The sequence below is a fragment of the Annulohypoxylon maeteangense genome (assembly GCF_022496945.1).
Source record: "Annulohypoxylon maeteangense strain CBS 123835 unplaced genomic scaffold GGS22scaffold_2, whole genome shotgun sequence".
Classification (NCBI taxonomy): Eukaryota; Fungi; Ascomycota; class Sordariomycetes; order Xylariales; family Hypoxylaceae; genus Annulohypoxylon; species Annulohypoxylon maeteangense.
In genome coordinates, this window is record NW_025953249.1 from 1,030,470 (window position 1) to 1,050,545 (window position 20,076).

The window sequence follows — 20,076 nt, forward strand, 5'->3', positions numbered from 1 at the left end:
GGCATATCGTATTCAATAGGTGAAATGAGATTTACTAATAACGACCCATTTTCCTAACGACCTCTACCACCCAACGCCAGTGCTACCAGATACTAAGAACAGAGCTAAAGATATGTTTCCTGGGTATTCTGAACTATTTATCTGTCGGAAGAGCTTGAAACCGATGCTAAGGTCTTATAATTGTATGGTCCCTTTCTTAAGGTTGTCAGGCTCGTACTTCTAGGAACCCGCACACGAGAGAAGTGCAAAGGCAATCGTGTACTCATGGTACCAAGCTTATAACATCAAGATCTTCGGAATGAGAAAACAACGGGTTTAGTTTTGGCTCGTTGCACTAAGGTAAACCGAAAAGGATTAGGTCTTCGCTTAAAATAAGCAGCCAGAGACGGTATTTTTCGTTGGCACGCAGGCGCAATGCAGCAGAGCTACCAATTATGCGAATCCTGGTAGGGTGTTGAAGTAGTAGTTGTTGATCCCAGGCTCTGCCTGAGGAGCCAATGCCGCGAGGTCTCTACCAGCGGCTTCGGTGCCCGTCCTGTGGCCCTCAGCTTCAGGGTCTTCCCCGGCCTAGCTGATTCTAGATCTTCTCCATCTATAAACGGGGGTATTGGAATAGCTGTATTGCTGGCCTTCCTCTTCGCGACAAGAACCGGCTGAGCTATCCAGTCTGAGAGATGTCCATTCGCTGCCATACTTGACTCATACAATCCAGCATCAAGACACTCTTGTGTCAGCTTGGTCAACCAGTACTTCTGTGGGGGAGTCCAATGTCTTCGTTTCGAACGATTCCATGGTTTAAGCCCAGGCTTCAGTCGGACTCTGTGCACGTAGAGATCTGTAGGGATAGACATATCGGCTATATCTCGAGCACCACAATTTTTATAGGTATACCAAACTCTCATATGATGCAACTTCAAGTGTTCCGGAACAAGAGCACCAAACCTCGGCCCTTCAGCATCCTACCAATTCTTGATCTCCTCTCCTTGTTCATCTGCGTGACGGCGACCAACGGGGACTACGGGATTGAGATCTCTGTAGTTCTTCATCCAAACGCTTTTCGCTTTCCGTATCATGTATGAAGAGCCAAGGCCAAAACGAACGACGTCGGAGACAAGACCAATACTAGCGCCAAATATGGCAACGACAATGAATATGAGCCTTTCCATGTAGCTTTCCGGACGCCTTTCGTAGACATTTTGTCGGAATTTTAGTCGTTGAAGGTTTGGTCGGATTGGCTTCCAGCTCATCGGACTTGAGTCATTAAAGAGCTGCATAGACAGGGAGCTCTGTTTATATGTATACCATGATCGAAAGTCCCTAGGTAGATGAGTTTAGAACTCCCCGCGCAACAGGATTGTTGTTATCATACCCAATATGTTCACCCCTGCGGCGTACGTCTTCCCGCTCCAACCGTTAAGCAGGCGATTATAGTATAATCCTATCGGACCCGTTGATGACAGGATGGACAGACTGAAAGTATTTTGCCTCAAAACCGGCTATAACAGTCTGTTTGATGCGTACGGGGGTATACCAAGTCTTGTTCGCAACCTCCTGCCAAGCCTCTAGGACTTCCTCACCCGGGCCTTCAGGCGCTGTGTTTGTTCGTACCCATTCGATGAGCGGGTCTTCATGGTCTCTCGTATAGCGAAATACGCAAAGCTCAGCGTCGTACCCCCACCATATTTGAAGCATGCGAAGTTTAGGCATGCGTGAGGCAGCTTTCGCAACACCCAGGAGCAGACTGGTATAGCCCTCATTCGAATCCGGGCTGAGAAGGGAGGATGTCATAGAGAACCTTTCTAAATTCGGCCAATACTCATTTCCCGAGAATCCATACATGAAGGTAGCGAAGAAGTATCTGGCATCCATGAAAAAGGACACGTCGATCTTGTAAAACTGGTAACTTGCTTTCCGTAGCATATGTGTGGAAGGAATATCACTCCTGGAAAATCTGTTCCGTACCGATAGCATAACAGATGTATCTAGGAAAGCCGAGAAACATTGAAGTCGAAACGGCAAAGCTTTCATGACTTGGCGAAGAAGGGTATAATCGTCGATGTTGTCTTTCGCGGCGCGGCGCCATTGCTCAAAGCCAATACGTTGCAAATTCGGAAAGCTTTGCGCGATGAGGCTAAGAATAGGTATGTTGGCGTAGAATTGCCTTGGGATAATAAAGCCTGTAACAAAGTCCAACTTCGGTAAACGAAGAGACGAATCTGCGCTGATTTGACTCAAGTCAAACTCACGAGGTTGTCGATTTAGTAACCAGGGTTTATGAACCGTGTTAAACCAGATATCTGATCTAAAACACGAACATTTGGAAGGACTTCGATGGCTGCATTGATATATAGGAGTCGGAGGTTTATTTCCAGGGGGATAATCCATCGCATTGTATCTTTGATACGAGGAACGAGAATCATCGGGTGAGTACGCGTCAAAGAGAAGAGTAAGTGATAATTTTCTAGGTTGTGTCTTCTCCCTAGTTTCCCACTCTTTAAGTATCGTGAATAGCTTCCCTATCGAATCCGAGAAGATATTAGCGTTTTCGTCAAGCTCTTTAGGAATTTCCTCCGTCAAGTCTAAGTCTTGATAAAATGACCGAAGCTCGACCTGTAGCCACAAGCGACGTAGAAAAGGTCTTCGACGCGGAACAAGGACTTTGCCGAACTCATGAAGGTCTGACTGTTTTATAGTTAGTTTTTTAAATGTCCGCCCCTCGAAGAAATCTTGCCACTCTAGTGATACTGTTGCGTATGCAGACAAATGAGAATTATGCAGGAAATCTTTGCCATGTAGTCTTAGAAGATCGCTATCGTGGTCACATAGGTATCCGTAGATTATCAACTTCACTTCGGAAGGTAAGTCATTCCATCCAGCCATGTTAGGAGTGTTCTGAAACCAACAACAAATAGTGCTGATAATGTGCAGTGAAGAATGGAAGCTGATGTCGTACATCTATCAACATTGTTGAGGTGATCTGTTACCTTTTATACATGTGAAGACGTAGAAAAGAGTTTAAGTCTTCGGTTAGGGTTTGATAGGTAGAATACCTACACTTGGGTATAGATAATAACTCACTCACCCTTGTCTTGAATAAGGTTATGAAGTATAAAGTATGATTATACAACTATTAAACCATAGTAGTATGAGAAATAGGGGCAGCAACACATCACGTGATATCCATTTTCTTCACCATCGCGCCTTTTATTACCTAGCAAAGAGGGCTTTCCTGTACGATTATGCCCTTATTACTACTAGGAAAGAAAAGAGTTCAACTAGACCGTGATATTATGAAATTTTAATAAGTATAAAGTTGGCTATTAGTTGAGACATTTGGTTTTAAAGTTGGGAATATTCTTATATAAGTTTATAGGTTAAGAAGAATTGAGGCAATAAAATTGACGCTATTACCTCCTTCCTGTAAGAAGCCCTTAGTTGAGAAGGCCAAGCGGCTGCCAGGTGCTTACATATGGCGTGAATAACGTTGGACCAATAAAAGTTCTAGTGGGTAGTATTTAGTCAGCGTCACATGTCCTGATTACGCATCAGTAACGCTGTCGTCATAATTTTTGCATACAGTCGAATTGAGACACACTTACCTGCAGCTCGTCCTCAAGCAACACAGTCAACGGGGATAGAAAGCAGCCTAGAATTCACGGCAATGACAGCTCTTACAAGTCGCCCCGGATTTTTAGATCTTGATTACGGACGAAAGTACCGAAACCAGTTCATTGCCCGACCGTTTATTAGAGGGACAGGGGTAAAGACTCAACTAAAACAGCGCGGACTTGCCGCTAAACTCAACCTCCCACTACATAAGACATATCCAGCATTCACATGTCAATAACAACACGTATATAAACGAGGGTAGTACAATACCAGACCCTCTCGGAGCAAATAGTTTCTTTAGATATCGAGAGTGCATTGCATAACCATCGTCTGACCTTTCTAATTATGAGGCAAACAATCAATAGATCTGCACGAAACGATCAAGTGACTTTACTGTTTCCTAACTTACAATCCCGTACCCAAGATACTTCCTGAAGGATTGCTTCAAACTATGTAGGTACTCAAACTAGGGCTGAGTACCCCTTAACACGGAATAGATTCTAGAAAAATTGACGCGGCAAGGAGGTGGCACGACTTTGAGATCTAACCACGTGTAATCGGCGGGAATTGTAATAAATATCAAAGGATAGAGACAGGAGCTTTATCTGTATGACATCAATCAAGGATAGAAATGTCTACGGCATAATTGAGGCTACCTTAATATGTCTAATAGGAAAGCTTCTTGTCTTATTAAACGGATCCGTGCTGGATTATACAATAGATCCTGGGAGGTAAGATGCGTACTTCGTAACAATCGAAGGTACTTGACCTCCCTAGTAAGATAGGTGGCACGAAGGGACAAACGGCGCTAAATGCTCAATGTCCGTTTGTACCGCTCTGCCCGATTTCTATGCAAGGTACGGTCATAGTTGACATCAAATTTCTCCATACCGGCAGCTACGGGCGCTGGGGTATCCATCTTGTAATAAACGGTCGATAATAGGAAATAGGAAGCTCCGAGTGGGAAGTATACTTGGAAACTCTAGCTGTTTACGGTAGGGACACCTGCCAGATCTCAAAACTTCTTCAGAAGCAAGAGCGGGACAATCTGGAGTTTGTGAAAATCGAAATCCGCTTCAACATCGTTCCCCTTGTCACCTTGTCACCTTGTTACCTTGGTCGCATCAAGCATAATTCGCATCCCGTCAGCGCATCGCCTCTATTTGTGGTCCCCCAAATTCTTTATTCAGCAACTGGGCACCCTCTCTTTTCCTCGCGCACGCGCAACCCGTTTTGACAACATACTATCCAAATAATACTTACCTACTAACCTACTGACCGACACCTGGGATAATCTTCGAGACACATTTTACCTGTCGATACTCTCTCTCATCCTATCGCGAGCGACAACAAAGTTGACCCCAAATCCGGGCTCGCCGACAGCATTCTCTTAGATACGACGACGATATTAACCCGGCTGGCACGTGCCTACCCGCTCGTATTGTCGATATAGATACGCATTGTATTGTTCTCGGTGGGCGACGAACCCCGATGGATGTCGAGATGAATCCCAGCAGCGGTGAACCAGAAAATCAGCAACAGCAGCAGCAGCAACAACAACAGCAGCAGCAACAGCACTTGAATTCTCCGTCGCAATCGACGCCTCCCTCTCAGAATACGCCGCCAGGGTCAGCAGCGTCAATCCAAAATGCGCAAGGTCAAATGAGTTTCCGAAGGTTCGTAGAAACGTTCGCGTTGTAGTGTCATGTATACGCCTCCGAGGCTGTGACCAATTGGCTGACCGAGAATAAACTTCGATTAGGCAACGGGCTTCGAGAGCGTGTGAGGTGCGTAATTCATTAATTTTCGTCTTATTCCTTTCGGAGGGGTTGGTGGTTGTTTTTATCTGCTCTATTCTAAGCGACCCGAGCTACCTCTCTGGGGCTCGAAGTGGGATTATTCTAGACATGCCGAGGCATCTCAAGAATGCGGCCCATATTCCTCTTACCTCGTTCCCTCGCGTCCTTGAACCTCTTAAACTGACTGCTCGGCTACCAATAGACATGCCATGCTAGGAAGGTACGAAATTATCCGTTGTTTTATTCTAATTCGCTAGTTCGAACACATGCGAATATGCGACCGTAATCCTTATGTAGGAGGGGATCGATATTTACAGAATAATAGGTGCGATGCGATGCGGCGAGCCTCGGTGTCCCGTGCACCAACTGTGTTGCCTTCTCAATCGAATGCAAAATCCCACAACCAAAGAGGAAGAAAACACAGGCAAATGCAGCAAAAGACTCGGATAGGTGTGTGCATAGTCTTTCCATCTTATTCAATACAGTAGGGTAATAAAGTGTATGGTGGTTGACTGGCGAATCTATAGCGATCGTGGAGATACCATCGATGACCCCTCTCCAAAACCACTATCAACACCCACACCGGCACCACCGCCGCCAAATGCCGGTTCGTCGAATACCTTCCCTGCGCGACCTGCCGTGTACCATTCCTCGGAAGGTATACCCTCGACAACTCTCTCCGAGACCCAAGCTAGGAAAGAGGAAGTCGACAACGATACATACGTCAACCTGATCATGAAACCGAAATTTACGAGAGCCCCTATTACTGAAGCTGGTCGGGTTGCCTTTTTAGGAGAGTCATCAAACCTAACGCTGTTGGTTCACGATCGCCAAGGAGCTTCAGATGTCGTGCATTATCCGCTTCCTGAGAATGTACGCGGTTCTAGGGCTCGTTTGACCGAGTTAGACAATATCGAGATCGATATCCTTCATCAACGAGGAGCTTTCCTACTACCACCTAGGACCCTTTGCGACGAGCTGATTGACTCCTATTTTAAATGGGTACACCCCATCGTGCCTGTCATAAATAAGACTCGTTTTATGAGACAGTATCGAGATCCAAAGAACCCGCCTTCACTTCTCCTTTTGCAAGCTGTCCTTCTTGCTGGTTCTCGCGTTTGTAACAACCAACAGCTTATGGATGCCAACGGCTCAACTACCCCGGCTGCGTTGACATTTTATAAGAGAGCAAAGGCTCTTTACGATGCCAATTATGAGGACGATCGCGTGACTATAGTTCAGGCCTTGCTCCTTATGGGTTGGTATTGGGAAGGCCCGGAGGACGTTACAAAAAATGTCTTTTACTGGAGCAGAGTTGCTATCATCGTCGCCCAGGGATCTGGGATGCACAGAAGCGTAGAAGCATCGCAACTGAGCAAAGCCGATAAGAGGTTATGGAAGCGTATTTGGTGGACATTATTCACTCGCGATCGATCCGTTGCTGTTGCGCTTGGGCGGCCGTGCAATATCAACCTAGACGATTCGGATGTTGAGATGTTAACTGAGGATGATTTCATTGAAGACGAGCCGGATAATGCAAGCGCGTTTGCTCCCGATCCCATCCATGTCCAGTTCTTCTTACAATACGTCAAACTCTGCGAGATCATGGGTCTGGTTTTGTCGCAGCAATATTCGGTAGCATCCAAGGGCCGACGTCAGAATGCTATCGATCTCACTCATAGTGATATGGCTTTGGCGGATTGGCTACAGAACTGTCCTAAATTGGTATATTGGGAGATGCCGCGGCATCACTTCTGGAGCGCGCTACTTCATTCTAACTATTATACTACCCTCTGCCTCCTGCACCGAGCACATATGCCCCCTAATCATAGCAACGCGGCGAGGTTCCCAGACGACTCTTCTTACCCTTCTCGGAATATCGCGTTCCAAGCGGCAGGAATGATTACATCCATCATTGAGAATCTGTCAGCACACGATGAACTCCGCTATTGCCCGGCATTCGTTGTTTATAGCTTGTTCTCCGCTCTCATTATGCACGTGTATCAAATGCGATCTCCTGTACCATCGATTCAACAAGTTACGCAAGTTCGGATCCGGACATGCATGGAAGCGCTCAAGGAAGTTTCTCGGGTGTGGCTTGTAGGGAAGATGGTATACACGTTATTCGAATCTATATTAGGTAATAAGAATCTAGAGGAGAGATTGCAGAAAGCTGCTGGAAAACGACATAAGAAAGTACAACAGAGCTTGGCTCAACTGGAGCAACATCATCAAAGACAACAAGAAGCTGCTGCGGCAGCAAAACGGAAATATGATGAAATGGCTATTGACTTTAGTATAAACACGCCGGTGCATCAAGAGTCGTACGAACGATCACGCCCGCAAACCCCGAGGAACGAACCAATTCCAAACCAACCTCATATGGGGCCGCCTATCAACTCACCAAACGCTAAATCCGGGGACACTTTTATGGGAGGGACTAGTAGCAGGCCACACACTCGACCTGCGACTCCATTCAATCCTTCATTCTCCCTTCCGACCACACCGCCAGATCTATACCTCGTGACTCGCAACTCGCCGAATATTTCACAATCTCTCTGGGAGAATTTCCAGCCGGACCAACTATTCCCTGAGAGCTCGCAGATCCCATTACCGCAGCTGTCTCCGCCTCAAAACCAACAGAGCCTAGATCCAAGTCTCGTTAATCCGATACAGGCTGGTATGTCTCCACAGTCGCCCGGGCAAACCAGCCAGTTCCAAGCTCGAATACCGAACAAAACGACGGTTGCAAGTCCCCAGCAAGCTAACAGTTTTTTGCAACCAGGAATTGGAGGGTTCCAACCCCAGAATAACAACTTGTGGCCAGGCGGCGAGGTTAATACAACATTACCGGATGGTCAAAGCCCTGACAGCTGGAGCACGGGATCGGCTCAGGGACAGCCGGTTCCGGCTACATTGAATGTTGAAGACTGGTACGTGGCACAAGTTATGAAGCTCCGAACTTTGCTAATATAGGTACGCGATTCTAGGTTCCAATTCTTCGGCATCAACGGGAGCGAAATAAACCTATCTGGACTTGATATGCCTATGACCTGAGTGGGGGGCTCAACTGTACGATGAAGGGAACGGTATTATATGTGATTATCATACCTTGGCCGATTTCTTTCATGGTATGAATTACGTGACGCAAGGCAAGGGGCTTGTACTATCCCTCTTGCTCGGAGTTTTGGTGTGTTGATTCGAGATGGATCCTATATAACCGGCCTGAAGATTGGTCTTGTGATATACGGATGAGATACTAGCCATCTACGACAAATATTGAAAATATACGTATGATTCACGCGAAGGCGTATGTGTACTTGTATAATATCGTCCTTGGGTTTTCGAATAATTGAAAGTGTATTTTTGTATATGTGTCATTAGGTAGTTATATGAATCTTACTTACCCTTACCAGGTAGGTACGTAAGTAAAAGAGAATAATAATATGAAGTTATCCAAGTCTCTTAAGGAACCTACTACCTAGTAAGGGACTTACTAGGTACGTAATTAATTGTCGTTAAGTCGGGCATCCGGTGTCCACAACGCCGTTCCAGCCGTCTTGGATTCTTGGCCGTATCTTGGTGACACTAAAAGTAAGCGCACTAGCCGAATGGGGCTAAAGGCATAATACATCGAAGTATGTACATGCCATACATAGTACATGACGTGCATACCCTTGTCAAATTGTATGTTCCTAAAGGGGTCCAATGGTCGGGTACGTGTACAATTCGACAAAACGAGAACTCCTGTTTAATGTAAACTCTTGACTCTTTCTGACAAACAACCTTGGAATAGTGAGACCCGTAGCACGCAGATAACCGGTACGAATCATTCTGATACTTCCCTCATTCCCCATCACCGGACTTGGTATTTCCTTCTTTCTTTTTATATTTTGAAATTCTCGACACCAACCCTCCGATCCTCACCGCACAAGTTAATTCCAAAACGTACCATTGACGCAGCATCCACGCATGTCCCCGTTCGGCCGATTCCCGATTTGAACGTCAGGCCCCAGATTTTGGACATAGGTTCCACGGCGACGATAAGACCGAAACCGCTCACGAGTTACGTTTCCTCCGATGAAATCAATGTTCTCTATCGGTCAACACCAACCCTAGCCTCCATAGGCTCGTATGGTCCTAGAACATGGCCGATACGGGTTGGACATCAGGCCCCACCGCACGGAGGTCGACAACCGGTCTTGTCCCATCCGGCGTTGACGATGCTACCACCGTGAGGTCTCGGAGTAGGAGGGCACCCGCCAATCGAGATGCACCAACAACGTTAAACTTGACACCCGGTGAGAGTCCCACCACTAGTCGGGGTGCGAGTCCCATGCCGTCAGCCCGCCTCGGTAATAGCAAGTTTCTCTCGAGCGGACAAACGACTCCTTCGAATGCCGCATTTTCGCGCGGACTACTCGAGGGCTCATGGGCACCAAGTTGGGCATCAGTCCAGGACTTCGCATCCTCTTTCTTGGATGGCGGTTATGCTAGCGAACCCTCGCGTCCTAATAGCCGCAACGGAAACAAGGCACGACCGAAATCAATATGGAAAGGGCTTGGGGGTGGCACTGCGAAATCCGGAAAATCGTCTAGCAGCTGGGGACCTGCTCCTCCCGAGGAATCACGGCCGGGCGCCAGGGATATCGCGACAGGGTCGCTTGCTGAGCGTGAAGCACAACTGAAAGCTAGGAAGAGAGCTAGTGTGTTGGAGAGCTACGAGGGTGTCAATGGCGGCTTAGATGTAGCAGGAAGATACAAGAGGAGGAACTCAGACGAGGCACCACGAAGCACAATGGATTCTGTTACAGAGGAGCATTTGGTCTACTTGCACCATGTAAAACCTACGGACACGTACGCGGGCATCGTTCTTCGATATAGGTGTCAAGAACATGCATTCAAGAAGACAAACGGCTTATGGTCTAGGGACAATATTCAAATACGGAAACATTTGATGATACCCGTCGACGCATGCGAATCCAAAGGCCGGCCTTGCGACCCCCCATCTGAGTACTCCCGGGAAGTTAATCATCTGGCTACTACACCGGAGACTAGTGATTTCACCCTCTCGTCGGTGTCTACTCCACAGCGACGACAAGCCTTACATGATAGTTACTTTGAATCCATCGGTGGAAAGTCAGCAGGGCAACCCACGGAGGAAGACGAGGAACCACCATGGACCCATGTACGATGGGTCAAACTCGATTCAGTTCAGGAACCTGTTGAAATTGTCAGGATCTCAAGGAAATCATTGGGTTATTTCCCTCCTCGGCGAAAGAAGAGTATCCACACAACTTCTACCTTCTCAACACCACGACACTCACTCGATCTATCTAAAGTAATCACAAATTCTTCTGAAGTTGTCGATAGCCCAGGAAGATTATCATCAAGACGGCAAAGTTCTCTTAGCGCCAGGCCAACACCCGCGAGCCTCGGGACTTCCTCCTCTGCTAGAAGCAGAGTCACTAGTTTAGGGGAAGGAGACGGTGTTCCGGCGTGGATGCGGAGGCCGGGAGGAGTAGGATCTATGGGAAGGAGTGTGAAGGCGCCAGGCCCAGCGAAGGACTCCTTAAATACGTGGGTCAATAAACGATTACCTGGCTTCAACATAGATTCGATGCCGTCCATGTCGGTAATGGGGTCCGAGACGGCACATTTTGGATTTAATAACACGGCGGAAGAGGCTGCGGGAATCGTAGAGAGCCCATTCGAGGAAGGCCGAAACGCGACATCACCACCTAGGAATGGGATCGGCCTCGAACAAGCCGCTGCATCTATCGAATCGTGGTTGCGCGGCGCGTGGGCGAGAAGACCGAGTACCCCGAGACTGGGCTCTAATCGGAGACCTACCGAAGATCTGGACCTAATCGAGTTGACGGACACTAACAGTGACGAAGGCGGTACCCCGGGAAGAACGATGGAGACTGGTCTGCTGAACCAGACTTTCGCCCTTTCCGGCTCGACGGCGAGAAGCGACGGAGCGGGCTCGGTTAGAGGACGCTCCGCGCCACCGATGGCAACGGGTGCGGGGAAGGGAAAGAAATCCGATTAAGATGGGTTACTACTACACTGCAGGTGATAGGAGAGAGCAAAGGAAAGGCAAGGCAGGGATGGCAAGGCAAAGACAAGTGATAATAGAAGAATTTTCAAGACCAGTTCGATAGATGAGATCCGACGTACTCAAGTGCCCATTTTCACTTAAAGAAGGCCGCGCGCTCGCTTGCTTGGTCGGCGCGGCTGGGCTACTTCTTGGTGCACGCATTGCTGGAGGCGTTTTTGGGGGTGTACCCCTCGCGTGGCGTTTTGCTGCTCTTTTTTCGATTTCGAATCTTGCTATGCGGGAGCGGATGCTGCGTCTAGGGAGGGTTGAGTTGTTGTGGCTTTTTTTTTGGGGGGGGGGGCTCTTTTGTATATATATGAATATAAGGTATATATGTATGTGTGTGCTTTTGCTGGCTTGGTGTGTTAGTATCTAAAGTGTCTCCGGGGGATGGGGTAGAGGGCTAGAGAATTGGTTGGGTTTAGCATAGGTGGGTTTTTAACATAGAGTAGAGGGAGAGAAGAGATGGGGTAAAGGGTGGACTTTTTATAGATTATATACATGTTGAAATAATTAGGAAGTCTGATTCGGTATTTGTGTTGTGGTGATATATTCGCTGGTGTTTCGTTCCTAGGTGGAAGGAACCTTGAACCTTGAACTCTATGGCTTACCTAAGCGAGATATAGCTCGAGGTGATAAGATAATGGAGCTCCCAAGTTCGAGGTTAAGGTTCGATCTGTCGAGACTCGACACCAAGTCAATCGGAATTGAATTTTGGACATACAATTTGAATATATGGATTATATAGTCGAGATGCGATTTAATATTCGGTATAAGAAATGAGAAACAAGTCGATATCCCTTACGTTTCAACGACCGTCCTACTTATTCCATCCCACCACGACACGCGTCGCGAATGCCCCTCCCTATATCGATCCAGGCGCAAGGTAGCAGGTCGCAGGTAGCGGCGCAGTAGAAAAGACGAGGTTGAGAGTAATAGAATAATACCCTTACGAGAAAATGCCGATCTGCATCGAGTGCCGGCACCCGGTTAAGACGCTATGGACGCAGTACTCGGGCGCGGGCGACCCGTCGAGCGGCCACGGGATCCGGCTCACCGTGTGTAAGAACTGCGGCCGCTTCTGCGACAAGTACGTCGAGCACGACTTTGTTGTGCTGTTCATCGACTTGGTCTTGATCAAGCCCCAGGTCTATAGGCATCTGCTGCACAATACGCTTATGCGCGAGAGGGATCAGTTTGATGTATGTTCTCTTCCCTGATTTTAGTCACACATGTTTAGGAAAGGTTTATGGTTACGATTACGGTTGGGAATGGAGAATGGTAGTGCTGACGAGTCATGGTTGATATAGCCGTCTATCATACGCTTAGGAACTTTACTTCTACTATTCGACGTTTATCTCACATGGGCGCGCATCGAAAAGCAAGCCGCGCCTGACACGGGCTCCCCCGTGGCAGGGAGTAACCTAGGGACTCTAGCACGGCAGCCCATTGTGTGCCAGTACTTATTCTTCCGTAAGCTTTCCCTCTCTTTCTAACATCTTACCTATCAAACCTTCGTGACCTGAGCTAACACGCTTAACCCTCAGTAATCCTCTGCACCTTCTCCACCTTCGCCTTCCACATGAGCATCCGCTTCCTAACCTCCTCTCCGCTCTCGCCCTTGAACTTCCTCGGCCTCCTCCCAACGTATGCGCGCCCGAATTCGGTATCAACGGCCCTCCTCGTCTCATCCTCCACAAAACTGTTCCCCATCCTCATGGTCATCTGGGATTATGACGTGCCGGCCGCGGCCCGTAGTTTGGGCTGGGCCGTCGTGGCCAACAATGTGGAAGCGCTGAAGATCCTTCTTGATTGCGGGTATGGCGTCGCGGTTATATTGGCGGCAGCTGGAGCGATAGCGAGGTGGATGGTAGGGAGGGCGGTGCTGTGGGTTGTTGGGCTGGAAGGAGTTGATTCTGCGAGCGAGAGCGGGGTGGCAGCAGACGGTAGGGCGTTATGGGCGGCGGTTGTTTATGTTAGGGAGTGGGCGGGCAGGTTGGCTGTTGGGTGATAGTTGCTTTGCTTTGCTATGGGTTAGTAGGTTAATGAGCCAATAGACAGATATAGAGCGTAATGAAAAAAAGCGAAATGATTGAATGAAATGAAACAGAATAGTTGTTCGAAATGCGTTTATTATGTCTCCTAATATTCCCGGATACACGCGCGCGCAAAAAGACTCTCTAGCCGCATGGCCTGCTCAGCTGCTGAGTATTGATGGCCTCCCATCTTCCAGAACGCCGAAACCAATGTAAACAATGGTGGTGATGTTTGTACAATTCCACTTCATCTCGGTGATTCTCCTCTCCCTTCCGTTCCGTAGCAAGTAGTATGCTTATCTTCCATTCTTCTTTCTGTCACGTTCGGATCGGATGCTGATTTGTCTTATGTCCGCGTCCGTCTTTCTAATCCTTACACGCTTGATGGTTCCTACACCCGTCGGGCTACGTCCTCGCATAGGTTCGTTTCGTGGTCAATGTGATATAATCGGAGTTTATTCGTGTTGGAAGCCTTCCCGTATAGTAGATCGTCTCGGTTCAATCAGCGGGTGAAGCTGCGCCATGAAGGTGATGAACCACATTAGGTAGCAGCTGATGAAAGCGAGGATGAGGGAAGAGCGCCATGTGCTTTTTCTTCGGTCAGTATCGATATCCAAGGCAAACTAGTATAATCCATGGCTATAGATGATGTGACAGGAAGATAACTCACGTCTGATTCTCGCCCTTCGGCGAAAAGAACCACGCGGCGACACACAAGGCGGCCACAATGGCAAGGCCGACGAAGACGCTATAACTACGGGAAGGTCAGCGAGTTTCTCTAAACCACGAGAATTGAGACAACTGTACGAACCCCTTTGCCATTTTGTAAGCAGGGTTTTCCTAGTCTTCAAGATGATGTCTTAATAGCTTGTAAAGATGAAGTGTGAATGCGTTTATGCGTTTAGAAGCTAATAAGGTCCCGGATTAGAGCTTGCCTGGCTGACACTTCCTCATTGGAGGTAACGCTAATTTACGCTTAGTCATCTTGTCAGGGGTACGTATCCTTTACATTTTGCTGGGTCCTTTGAATTGAGTTTCAACGTTTGAATTATTTATTCGTATTCTTAGCAATAACTTCAAGATTTAGTATTTATTTTTCGTTATCCTTTACATGAAGTAATAAGTTATGTATGTTGAGCCATATGTAATAAATCAAACATCGTTCTCATACTCCAACCCGGCGTTCTTCCTCGCGGCACCGTATATTCCCGCGATGTCGCCTTTGTCACCACCCGCATAATCAGCAACACTCTCCAGATACTCATCCGCGACCTTCGTTAACCTTAGCTCGGCACCGGCATTCTTAGCCATGTTCATGGCGTGACCCGCATCTTTGCGTGCGTTGTCAGCCGAGAAGAGCGGCTCCGCCATCTTCCAGTACGTGCCCTGGGTTATGCGCTGCGAGTACAGACTGTATATGCCGCCAAACAACAGGTCTATGAATTGTTTCAGAGCGTCCGGCCCTATGTCGGTTTTATCCGCTACTGCAAACCCCTCGCCTAATTGTGCTACCATGTTGATGATAAAGCTGTTGCCGAGAAGCTTCAGTTTTAGCGAGGTGCCTACTGGCTTATCGTCGAAGGCGATCTCAGCTTTGCCCATTACGCCCTTGATGTAAGGACGGAGTTTATCGATGCCCGATTTGGGGCCAGCGGGAACAAATCTGTGTTTGTGCTGTTAATAACCACTTAGTCATCGGTTTACAAGAACGCCACTTACATCAGTTGGCCTGCTTCAGCTGCAGGTGGTGCGCCAAAGATGGGGCTCGCAATAAACTGAGCGCCCTTCTCTGTTGCTAACTTGGCAATTTCTTCCGTAGTCTCCGGGGCAATCGTAGAGCACTCAACAAACAGCTTGCCTGCAACATCTCCTTTGAGAATAGTGTCGAAATTCGCTTTCACCACAGCGTCATTAGAGAGGATATGGAAAATAATATCGGCCCTCTTGACGCCTTCCTCAACAGAATCGACAATCTCCGTCTTTCCTGTAGGAAGTTTGGCTGCTAGTTCTTCGGCACGTTTTCGAGTCCGGTTGTACAAGATTACGGGCTTGTCCAAGTTTCCTTTCTCCACCAAGTTCTTCACCATTCCCTTGTGAGGGGTTAGCAAGCCGATATTTTGAAGTAATAATGCTGCATACTCACTCTTCCCATATTCCCTAAGCCAATCCATAGTATTTGGGGAGCCATATTTGGTAGTTTGTCGCTGATAGGTGAGTTGGGTTGCGATTACTAAGGACGAGTTCTCAGATCAGCTACACTGAATCAACCAACCAAAATCAACTACAGCTGAACAATAAGAAAGAAAGAAAAAAACATATACATACGTATTCAAACCAGGAGTATTTCAAATATCAACCATAACTAAAGAGAACGAGTTCAGGTAGCTAGACACACTAGGTGCCAAGCCGGCTTTTATACCTTTCGCTATCCTATTACGGCCGATATATCTCCCAAAGAGCCCCGCAAACCGGCAGCCCGAGATCATACGGCGAATTTTCGTCATTGACTTCCGGTTCCTGCTTACATATTCAAGACCTTCACCTTTGTTACCTAACCTAGCCCGCACCTTATTTCCCCAAGGCCACCAATACATGACCGAGTAAATCGTAATCATGCGATCGACGCCCCACGATGTTATTAAGTAGAGGTAGCAGGGTACGGGTCGGCTCTCGCGCAACACTCCAGCAGCTTACAAATCTCGTGCAAAGGCGAAGACCCGACGATAGTCGTCGCTCGCTTCATCTCGCGCCTCCGTTCTTGCTGGAAGATTATATCCCAAGGTACCAGCTGCTGTCTGAGGTCGAGGCATCTAAAAAGCGCTCTCTCGCGTATGCGCACCTTCGGAATTGCAACTTATGTCCGCGACTTTGCGGTGTGAACCGTTATGAGACGACGGGTATGTGTCTGATTGGCCAAGACGTCAAGGTCAATGTGATAGCACCGCATTTTGGAGAGGGTAAGTAAGATTGAGTCTACGCATCTGAAATTCGGACTAAGATAAGGTAAAGAACCCTGCATACAGGGCCACAATGGTAGTGGTTCCGTCTTCTTCTCCGGCTGTAATCTAAGATGCACGTTTTGCCAAAACCACGACATCGCTCATCAAAGGAACGGGTTCGACCTGACGCCTGAAGAGTTGGCTCAATGGTACGTTAAGTTGCAGGAGGTGGGCAACGTCCACAACATTAATCTCGTTACTCCCGAGCATGTGGTGCCGCAGGTCGCTCTGTCTATCCTAGCCGCGCGCGATATCGGGCTCAAGGTCCCGATCGTGTATAATACGTCTGCTTTTGACTCCCTTGCATCGCTGGAACTTATGGACGGTCTCGTCGATATCTATCTCCCGGACTTCAAGGTCTGGAACAAGGCCACCTCGCAGCGCTTGCTAAAAGCGGAGGATTATGCTTCGACGGCTACAGAGAGCGTCAAGGCTATGCATGCGCAGGTCGGCGACCTGTGTTTCACCGGCGACGGCATAGCGAAAAAGGGTGTTCTGGTAAGGCACTTGGTTATGCCAGGAAAAGAGGCTGAAAGCGAGGAGATCATGAAGTTTCTGGCAGAAAATGTGTCGAAAGACATCTTTGTTAATATCATGGAGCAGTATAGGCCGGCGGCTCATGTTGGGAAACCGAAGAGAAGAACTAAGAAAGAAACGGTTGAGCAGGGAGACCAGGAGGAGGTGAGATATGCGGATATAAATCGACCTGTTACTAAGGATGAGATCTCTATTGTGAGGAAGGCCGCGGAAGCTGTGGGTTTGGTAAGTGGTGTCCTATGGAATCCTTTTGAGTTGTATCATGATTCTTAAGATTGGCGGTGACTAATTTTGACCATAGTGGCGCTTTTGCGACCCTCCAAGACACGATGGTTTTGCCATATGAAGTCTCTAGTTGAGATTCCACAAGGTACATTACTGCGGCCTGTCGATATAAAATTGAGATCATTACGAACAATGCGACTATCAACGTAGAAGCCATGCGTATTTCTAGAACCGGCTTGAAACAGCTCTCAGTCAAGATCTCATATCTATTTGGCCGCGGAAGCATCAAATATGTAAGACCTTCCAAGTTATTCGAGTTCATCCTTTTGTTTATGTTAATATAGGACTTATAGAAATAGGAAGACTTTTAATGTCACGATAGATATCTTCACTATTTACCTTTATTCCGAAGCGTCTAGCTACTGCTAGGCTTACATCACTTTGTACCGATATTATTCTCATGGAGAATAGTCCAGAAGGTTTTTGTTCCTGGCATCTCCTTGAAGAGTTATCAGTACTATCAAATCATTGTCTTATTGGACTTATCTCGTGGATGTTACATAGATATAATAAACTTGCAGCTCCCGCAATTTTCGAATCCCACACACACATAACTTGGAAAGGACTCACTGCATCTACTTGGAAATCCATCCACGATGACATCCAATGCACGAAAAAACTCTCAGAATGTTGCCCGCGAGCATTGGGACAGCAAACAGGAACTGATACCAGGCCATCCCATTGGACTAAGACCAGAACCAACGACTCAGGTCCGCAGTGACCCTTGGCAATCAGTCAGTGCACTGCAATTGGGATTTCAGCCACGGTCGTTTGGTGAACTGCACACAGAACGACTGTACCTACTTGAGATGCTTCAACAGTACGATAGGCGAGCCTTCGAACTATTCACGAAAGTACCCCTCGTCGAACATAGAGCCTGCCAGGTCGATGATCCAGCAAGACAAAAGCGAGCTAAAAAACATCGAGGTTGGCTGAGACATCGTATTGTGGACACTGTCGAGGAAGAGAAGAAAATATTGGCGAGACTAAGTGAGCTACATGTTGAAATCCAATGTCGTGAGAGATGGTCGCGAGTCGAGAAGGAAAGAGAAAGGATACACCTTACACCGCAGCATCTCTCTGATTACCCAGATCTTCCTACCTATCCACGAACGCCTTGGGGCCCCCGAATGTATCCATTGCCTCCTCAACTATATGACCCTCAGTTCCAATACTATATGTACACTGGAACTCCACACATGTATTATGAGAGGCCAATTTGGAATCACGACACTCCGACATACGGACAAAATACTTCTAATAATAACTCCAAACCCGAAGAGCATGAACTGGATGGCACACCTATCGACAGTACACAGGATTACGAGTCTCGTCAACGTTCACAATCTTTAGGGGAACTTACGGCATCGAGACCTAAGAAGCAGAATAGTATGCCTTCATTAGGTCGTAGATGGAGTGGACAAGACGAAGAAAACGTAGGGATTGATACGTAATTTGAATTAGTAGTTGACTCCTTCCAAAGATTGTAGAGGAACAGTGTATCTTAGTCTCGGTGTGCATAATATCAATTCATTTTGTCCTAAATCGCCTTGAGAGGAAGACTATTACCAAGGACACGTTTCCAACATAGTCTATCACAGTAATGAATCGTAGCTAGGAACCATCTAGACTGGTAGTAATAACTTAAGCGAATTCTCCAAATTTCCCATCATCGAAACCCAACTTCTGCGCGGACAATCGTTTCGCTCGTGCGCTGGTGGCGGCTGGTGGCGGCGGCGGAAGAATACCCGAGCCGCCACCGGGAGGCGGAGGCAGCGAAAATGACGAGAGAGCATCGTCATTAGAAAATTTCGGAGGCGGCTCTGGCTTCCGTCTGCCAAACCTGCCGGGCAAGTTAATCGTGATCGTCTCGCCGTCTTTCAAACTGAGGTCGCGCTTCTCGGCGCTATCCTTGCGCTCGACGGCAGCCGGCTTTTTGCCAGCGGTACCGGCCCAACCAAGAGTCTTCTGGGCCTCCTGTAGGGAGACGCCGAAATCGAAGGCCTCGCTCCTCTCCTCGAAGCCGATGCCAAGCGTGGCTTTCCGGCCAGCCTCGTCCTGCACGCGCAGGGCAAAGAAGCGCGAGCTGTCGGAGACGGGCTCGACGACGGCGACGGCGGTGTAGGGTGCGGCGGCGAATAGGCTGCCGTTGCTAGCGTCCTCGAGTGCGATATCCGTCTTCACCTTCTCGTCGCCGCCGTCCTCGGTTGCGGGGATAGCGGTCTCGATTACGCGCACCCGCGCGGTGAAGATCTGCCGCTTCCCGTCGTCGGCCGTCCAGCTCGCGGCGACGTGGCCCTTGCCGGGCGTCATCGGCGGGATGTTATAGACGTGCACGGAGTTCGCTATGAAGAGCACCCTCTGGATGGCGTCGGAGGGGAGCGGTCGGCCGGTCGCCGGGTCGAGTACCTCCATTTTAATTTTGGCTTTGTCTCTTTCCTTAAAGAAACAAATGCCGTGTTTAGTTAAAAGTTTCCCGGGCGTAGGCGATGAGGCCGGTTTCCGGTGTTAGTTGGAAGGTTGATGACTTCGCTTCTTTTGGGTTGCGGCCGGCCGAGGTTCAGCTGGTGGAGCCTGTCTTTATCCTCCTCCCCCCTGAACCCCTGCAGGTGCGGTACGGCCCCTATCTATTTTCTAAGGTTGCGATTCTGTAGGACCGGAAGGAAGTTAGCGCGCCAGGCTGCACTTTATCGACATAATTCGTATTA

The 20,076-nt window shown here is 48.1% G+C and overlaps 9 protein-coding genes across 9 annotated transcripts; 4 read left to right on the forward strand and 5 right to left on the reverse strand.

The window, feature by feature from the left end:
• Nucleotides 1-425: 425 nt before the first annotated feature.
• GGS22DRAFT_184433 (uncharacterized protein) lies at nt 426-851 on the reverse strand (the record flags this gene model as incomplete). Its single annotated transcript, XM_047964189.1, has 1 exon — nt 426-851. The coding sequence occupies one exon, from the start codon at nt 849-851 to the stop codon at nt 426-428; it is 426 nt and encodes a 141-aa protein (XP_047822692.1).
• A 108-nt stretch (nt 852-959) lies between these two features.
• GGS22DRAFT_184434 (uncharacterized protein) lies at nt 960-2,880 on the reverse strand (the record flags this gene model as incomplete). Its single annotated transcript, XM_047964190.1, has 2 exons — nt 960-1,317; nt 1,448-2,880. 2 exons carry the CDS (start codon nt 2,878-2,880, stop codon nt 960-962), a joined length of 1,791 nt encoding a protein of 596 aa, XP_047822693.1.
• Nucleotides 2,881-4,477: 1,597 nt separating this feature from the next.
• GGS22DRAFT_152551 (fungal-specific transcription factor domain-containing protein) lies at nt 4,478-8,766 on the forward strand. Its single transcript, XM_047959700.1, has 6 exons — nt 4,478-5,285; nt 5,372-5,396; nt 5,611-5,628; nt 5,734-5,858; nt 5,936-8,341; nt 8,399-8,766. Exons 1-6 carry the CDS (start codon nt 5,101-5,103, stop codon nt 8,463-8,465), a joined length of 2,826 nt encoding a protein of 941 aa, XP_047822694.1. The 5' UTR covers nt 4,478-5,100; the 3' UTR covers nt 8,466-8,766.
• A 789-nt stretch (nt 8,767-9,555) lies between these two features.
• Nucleotides 9,556-13,522, forward strand: GGS22DRAFT_177602 (carbohydrate-binding module family 50 protein; the record flags this gene model as incomplete). The annotated part of the gene is made up of 5 exons (XM_047963526.1): nt 9,556-11,400; nt 12,468-12,569; nt 12,660-12,713; nt 12,822-12,984; nt 13,059-13,522. 5 exons carry the CDS (start codon nt 9,556-9,558, stop codon nt 13,520-13,522), a joined length of 2,628 nt encoding a protein of 875 aa, XP_047822695.1.
• A 92-nt stretch (nt 13,523-13,614) lies between these two features.
• On the reverse strand, nt 13,615-14,470 carry GGS22DRAFT_152556 (ATPase, V0 complex, subunit E1/e2). The gene is made up of 3 exons (XM_047959701.1): nt 14,359-14,470; nt 14,218-14,301; nt 13,615-14,135 (listed from the first exon to the last, which is right to left on the reverse strand). Exons 1-3 carry the CDS (start codon nt 14,367-14,369, stop codon nt 14,003-14,005), a joined length of 228 nt encoding a protein of 75 aa, XP_047822696.1. The 5' UTR covers nt 14,370-14,470; the 3' UTR covers nt 13,615-14,002.
• A 138-nt stretch (nt 14,471-14,608) lies between these two features.
• On the reverse strand, nt 14,609-15,973 carry GGS22DRAFT_152559 (6-phosphogluconate dehydrogenase 2). The gene is made up of 4 exons (XM_047959702.1): nt 15,873-15,973; nt 15,691-15,777; nt 15,267-15,637; nt 14,609-15,210 (listed from the first exon to the last, which is right to left on the reverse strand). The coding sequence occupies exons 2-4, from the start codon at nt 15,733-15,735 to the stop codon at nt 14,700-14,702; spliced, it is 927 nt and encodes a 308-aa protein (XP_047822697.1). The 5' UTR covers nt 15,736-15,777; nt 15,873-15,973; the 3' UTR covers nt 14,609-14,699.
• Nucleotides 15,974-17,388, forward strand: GGS22DRAFT_152560 (uncharacterized protein). The gene is made up of 2 exons (XM_047959703.1): nt 15,974-16,504; nt 16,557-17,388. The coding sequence occupies exons 1-2, from the start codon at nt 16,180-16,182 to the stop codon at nt 17,354-17,356; spliced, it is 1,125 nt and encodes a 374-aa protein (XP_047822698.1). The 5' UTR covers nt 15,974-16,179; the 3' UTR covers nt 17,357-17,388.
• A 324-nt stretch (nt 17,389-17,712) lies between these two features.
• Nucleotides 17,713-18,917, forward strand: GGS22DRAFT_63876 (uncharacterized protein). The gene has a single exon (XM_047967636.1). The coding sequence runs from the start codon at nt 17,965-17,967 to the stop codon at nt 18,820-18,822; it is 858 nt and encodes a 285-aa protein (XP_047822699.1). The 5' UTR covers nt 17,713-17,964; the 3' UTR covers nt 18,823-18,917.
• GGS22DRAFT_152562 (DUF1681-domain-containing protein) lies at nt 18,812-20,049 on the reverse strand. The gene has a single exon (XM_047959704.1). It carries the CDS (start codon nt 19,781-19,783, stop codon nt 19,013-19,015), a length of 771 nt encoding a protein of 256 aa, XP_047822700.1. The 5' UTR covers nt 19,784-20,049; the 3' UTR covers nt 18,812-19,012.
• Between the last annotated feature and the right edge of the window lie 27 nt (nt 20,050-20,076).

Excerpts from the sequence above, each read along its gene's own strand:
- GGS22DRAFT_63876 (XM_047967636.1), top strand. The coding sequence starts at position 17,965 with ATGACATCCAATGCACGAAAAAACTCTCAGAATGTTGCCCGCGAGCAT.
- GGS22DRAFT_152556 (XM_047959701.1), bottom strand. Across the intron at positions 14,136-14,217 it reads CCGAAGGGCGAGAATCAGAC|CACATGGCGCTCTTCCCTCA; the intron begins GTGAGTTATCTT and ends CCGAAGAAAAAG.
- GGS22DRAFT_152551 (XM_047959700.1), top strand. The coding sequence starts at position 5,101 with ATGGATGTCGAGATGAATCCCAGCAGCGGTGAACCAGAAAATCAGCAA. Across the intron at positions 5,286-5,371 it reads GGTCAAATGAGTTTCCGAAG|GCAACGGGCTTCGAGAGCGT; the intron begins GTTCGTAGAAAC and ends AACTTCGATTAG. Across the intron at positions 8,342-8,398 it reads ACATTGAATGTTGAAGACTG|GTTCCAATTCTTCGGCATCA; the intron begins GTACGTGGCACA and ends ACGCGATTCTAG.
- GGS22DRAFT_152562 (XM_047959704.1), bottom strand. The coding sequence starts at position 19,783 with ATGGAGGTACTCGACCCGGCGACCGGCCGACCGCTCCCCTCCGACGCC.
- GGS22DRAFT_152560 (XM_047959703.1), top strand. The coding sequence starts at position 16,180 with ATGTTATTAAGTAGAGGTAGCAGGGTACGGGTCGGCTCTCGCGCAACA. Across the intron at positions 16,505-16,556 it reads AGCACCGCATTTTGGAGAGG|AACCCTGCATACAGGGCCAC; the intron begins GTAAGTAAGATT and ends GATAAGGTAAAG.
- GGS22DRAFT_152559 (XM_047959702.1), bottom strand. The coding sequence starts at position 15,735 with ATGGCTCCCCAAATACTATGGATTGGCTTAGGGAATATGGGAAGA. Across the intron at positions 15,638-15,690 it reads GCTTAGGGAATATGGGAAGA|GGAATGGTGAAGAACTTGGT; the intron begins GTGAGTATGCAG and ends ACCCCTCACAAG. Across the intron at positions 15,211-15,266 it reads GCTGAAGCAGGCCAACTGAT|ATTTGTTCCCGCTGGCCCCA; the intron begins GTAAGTGGCGTT and ends GCACAAACACAG.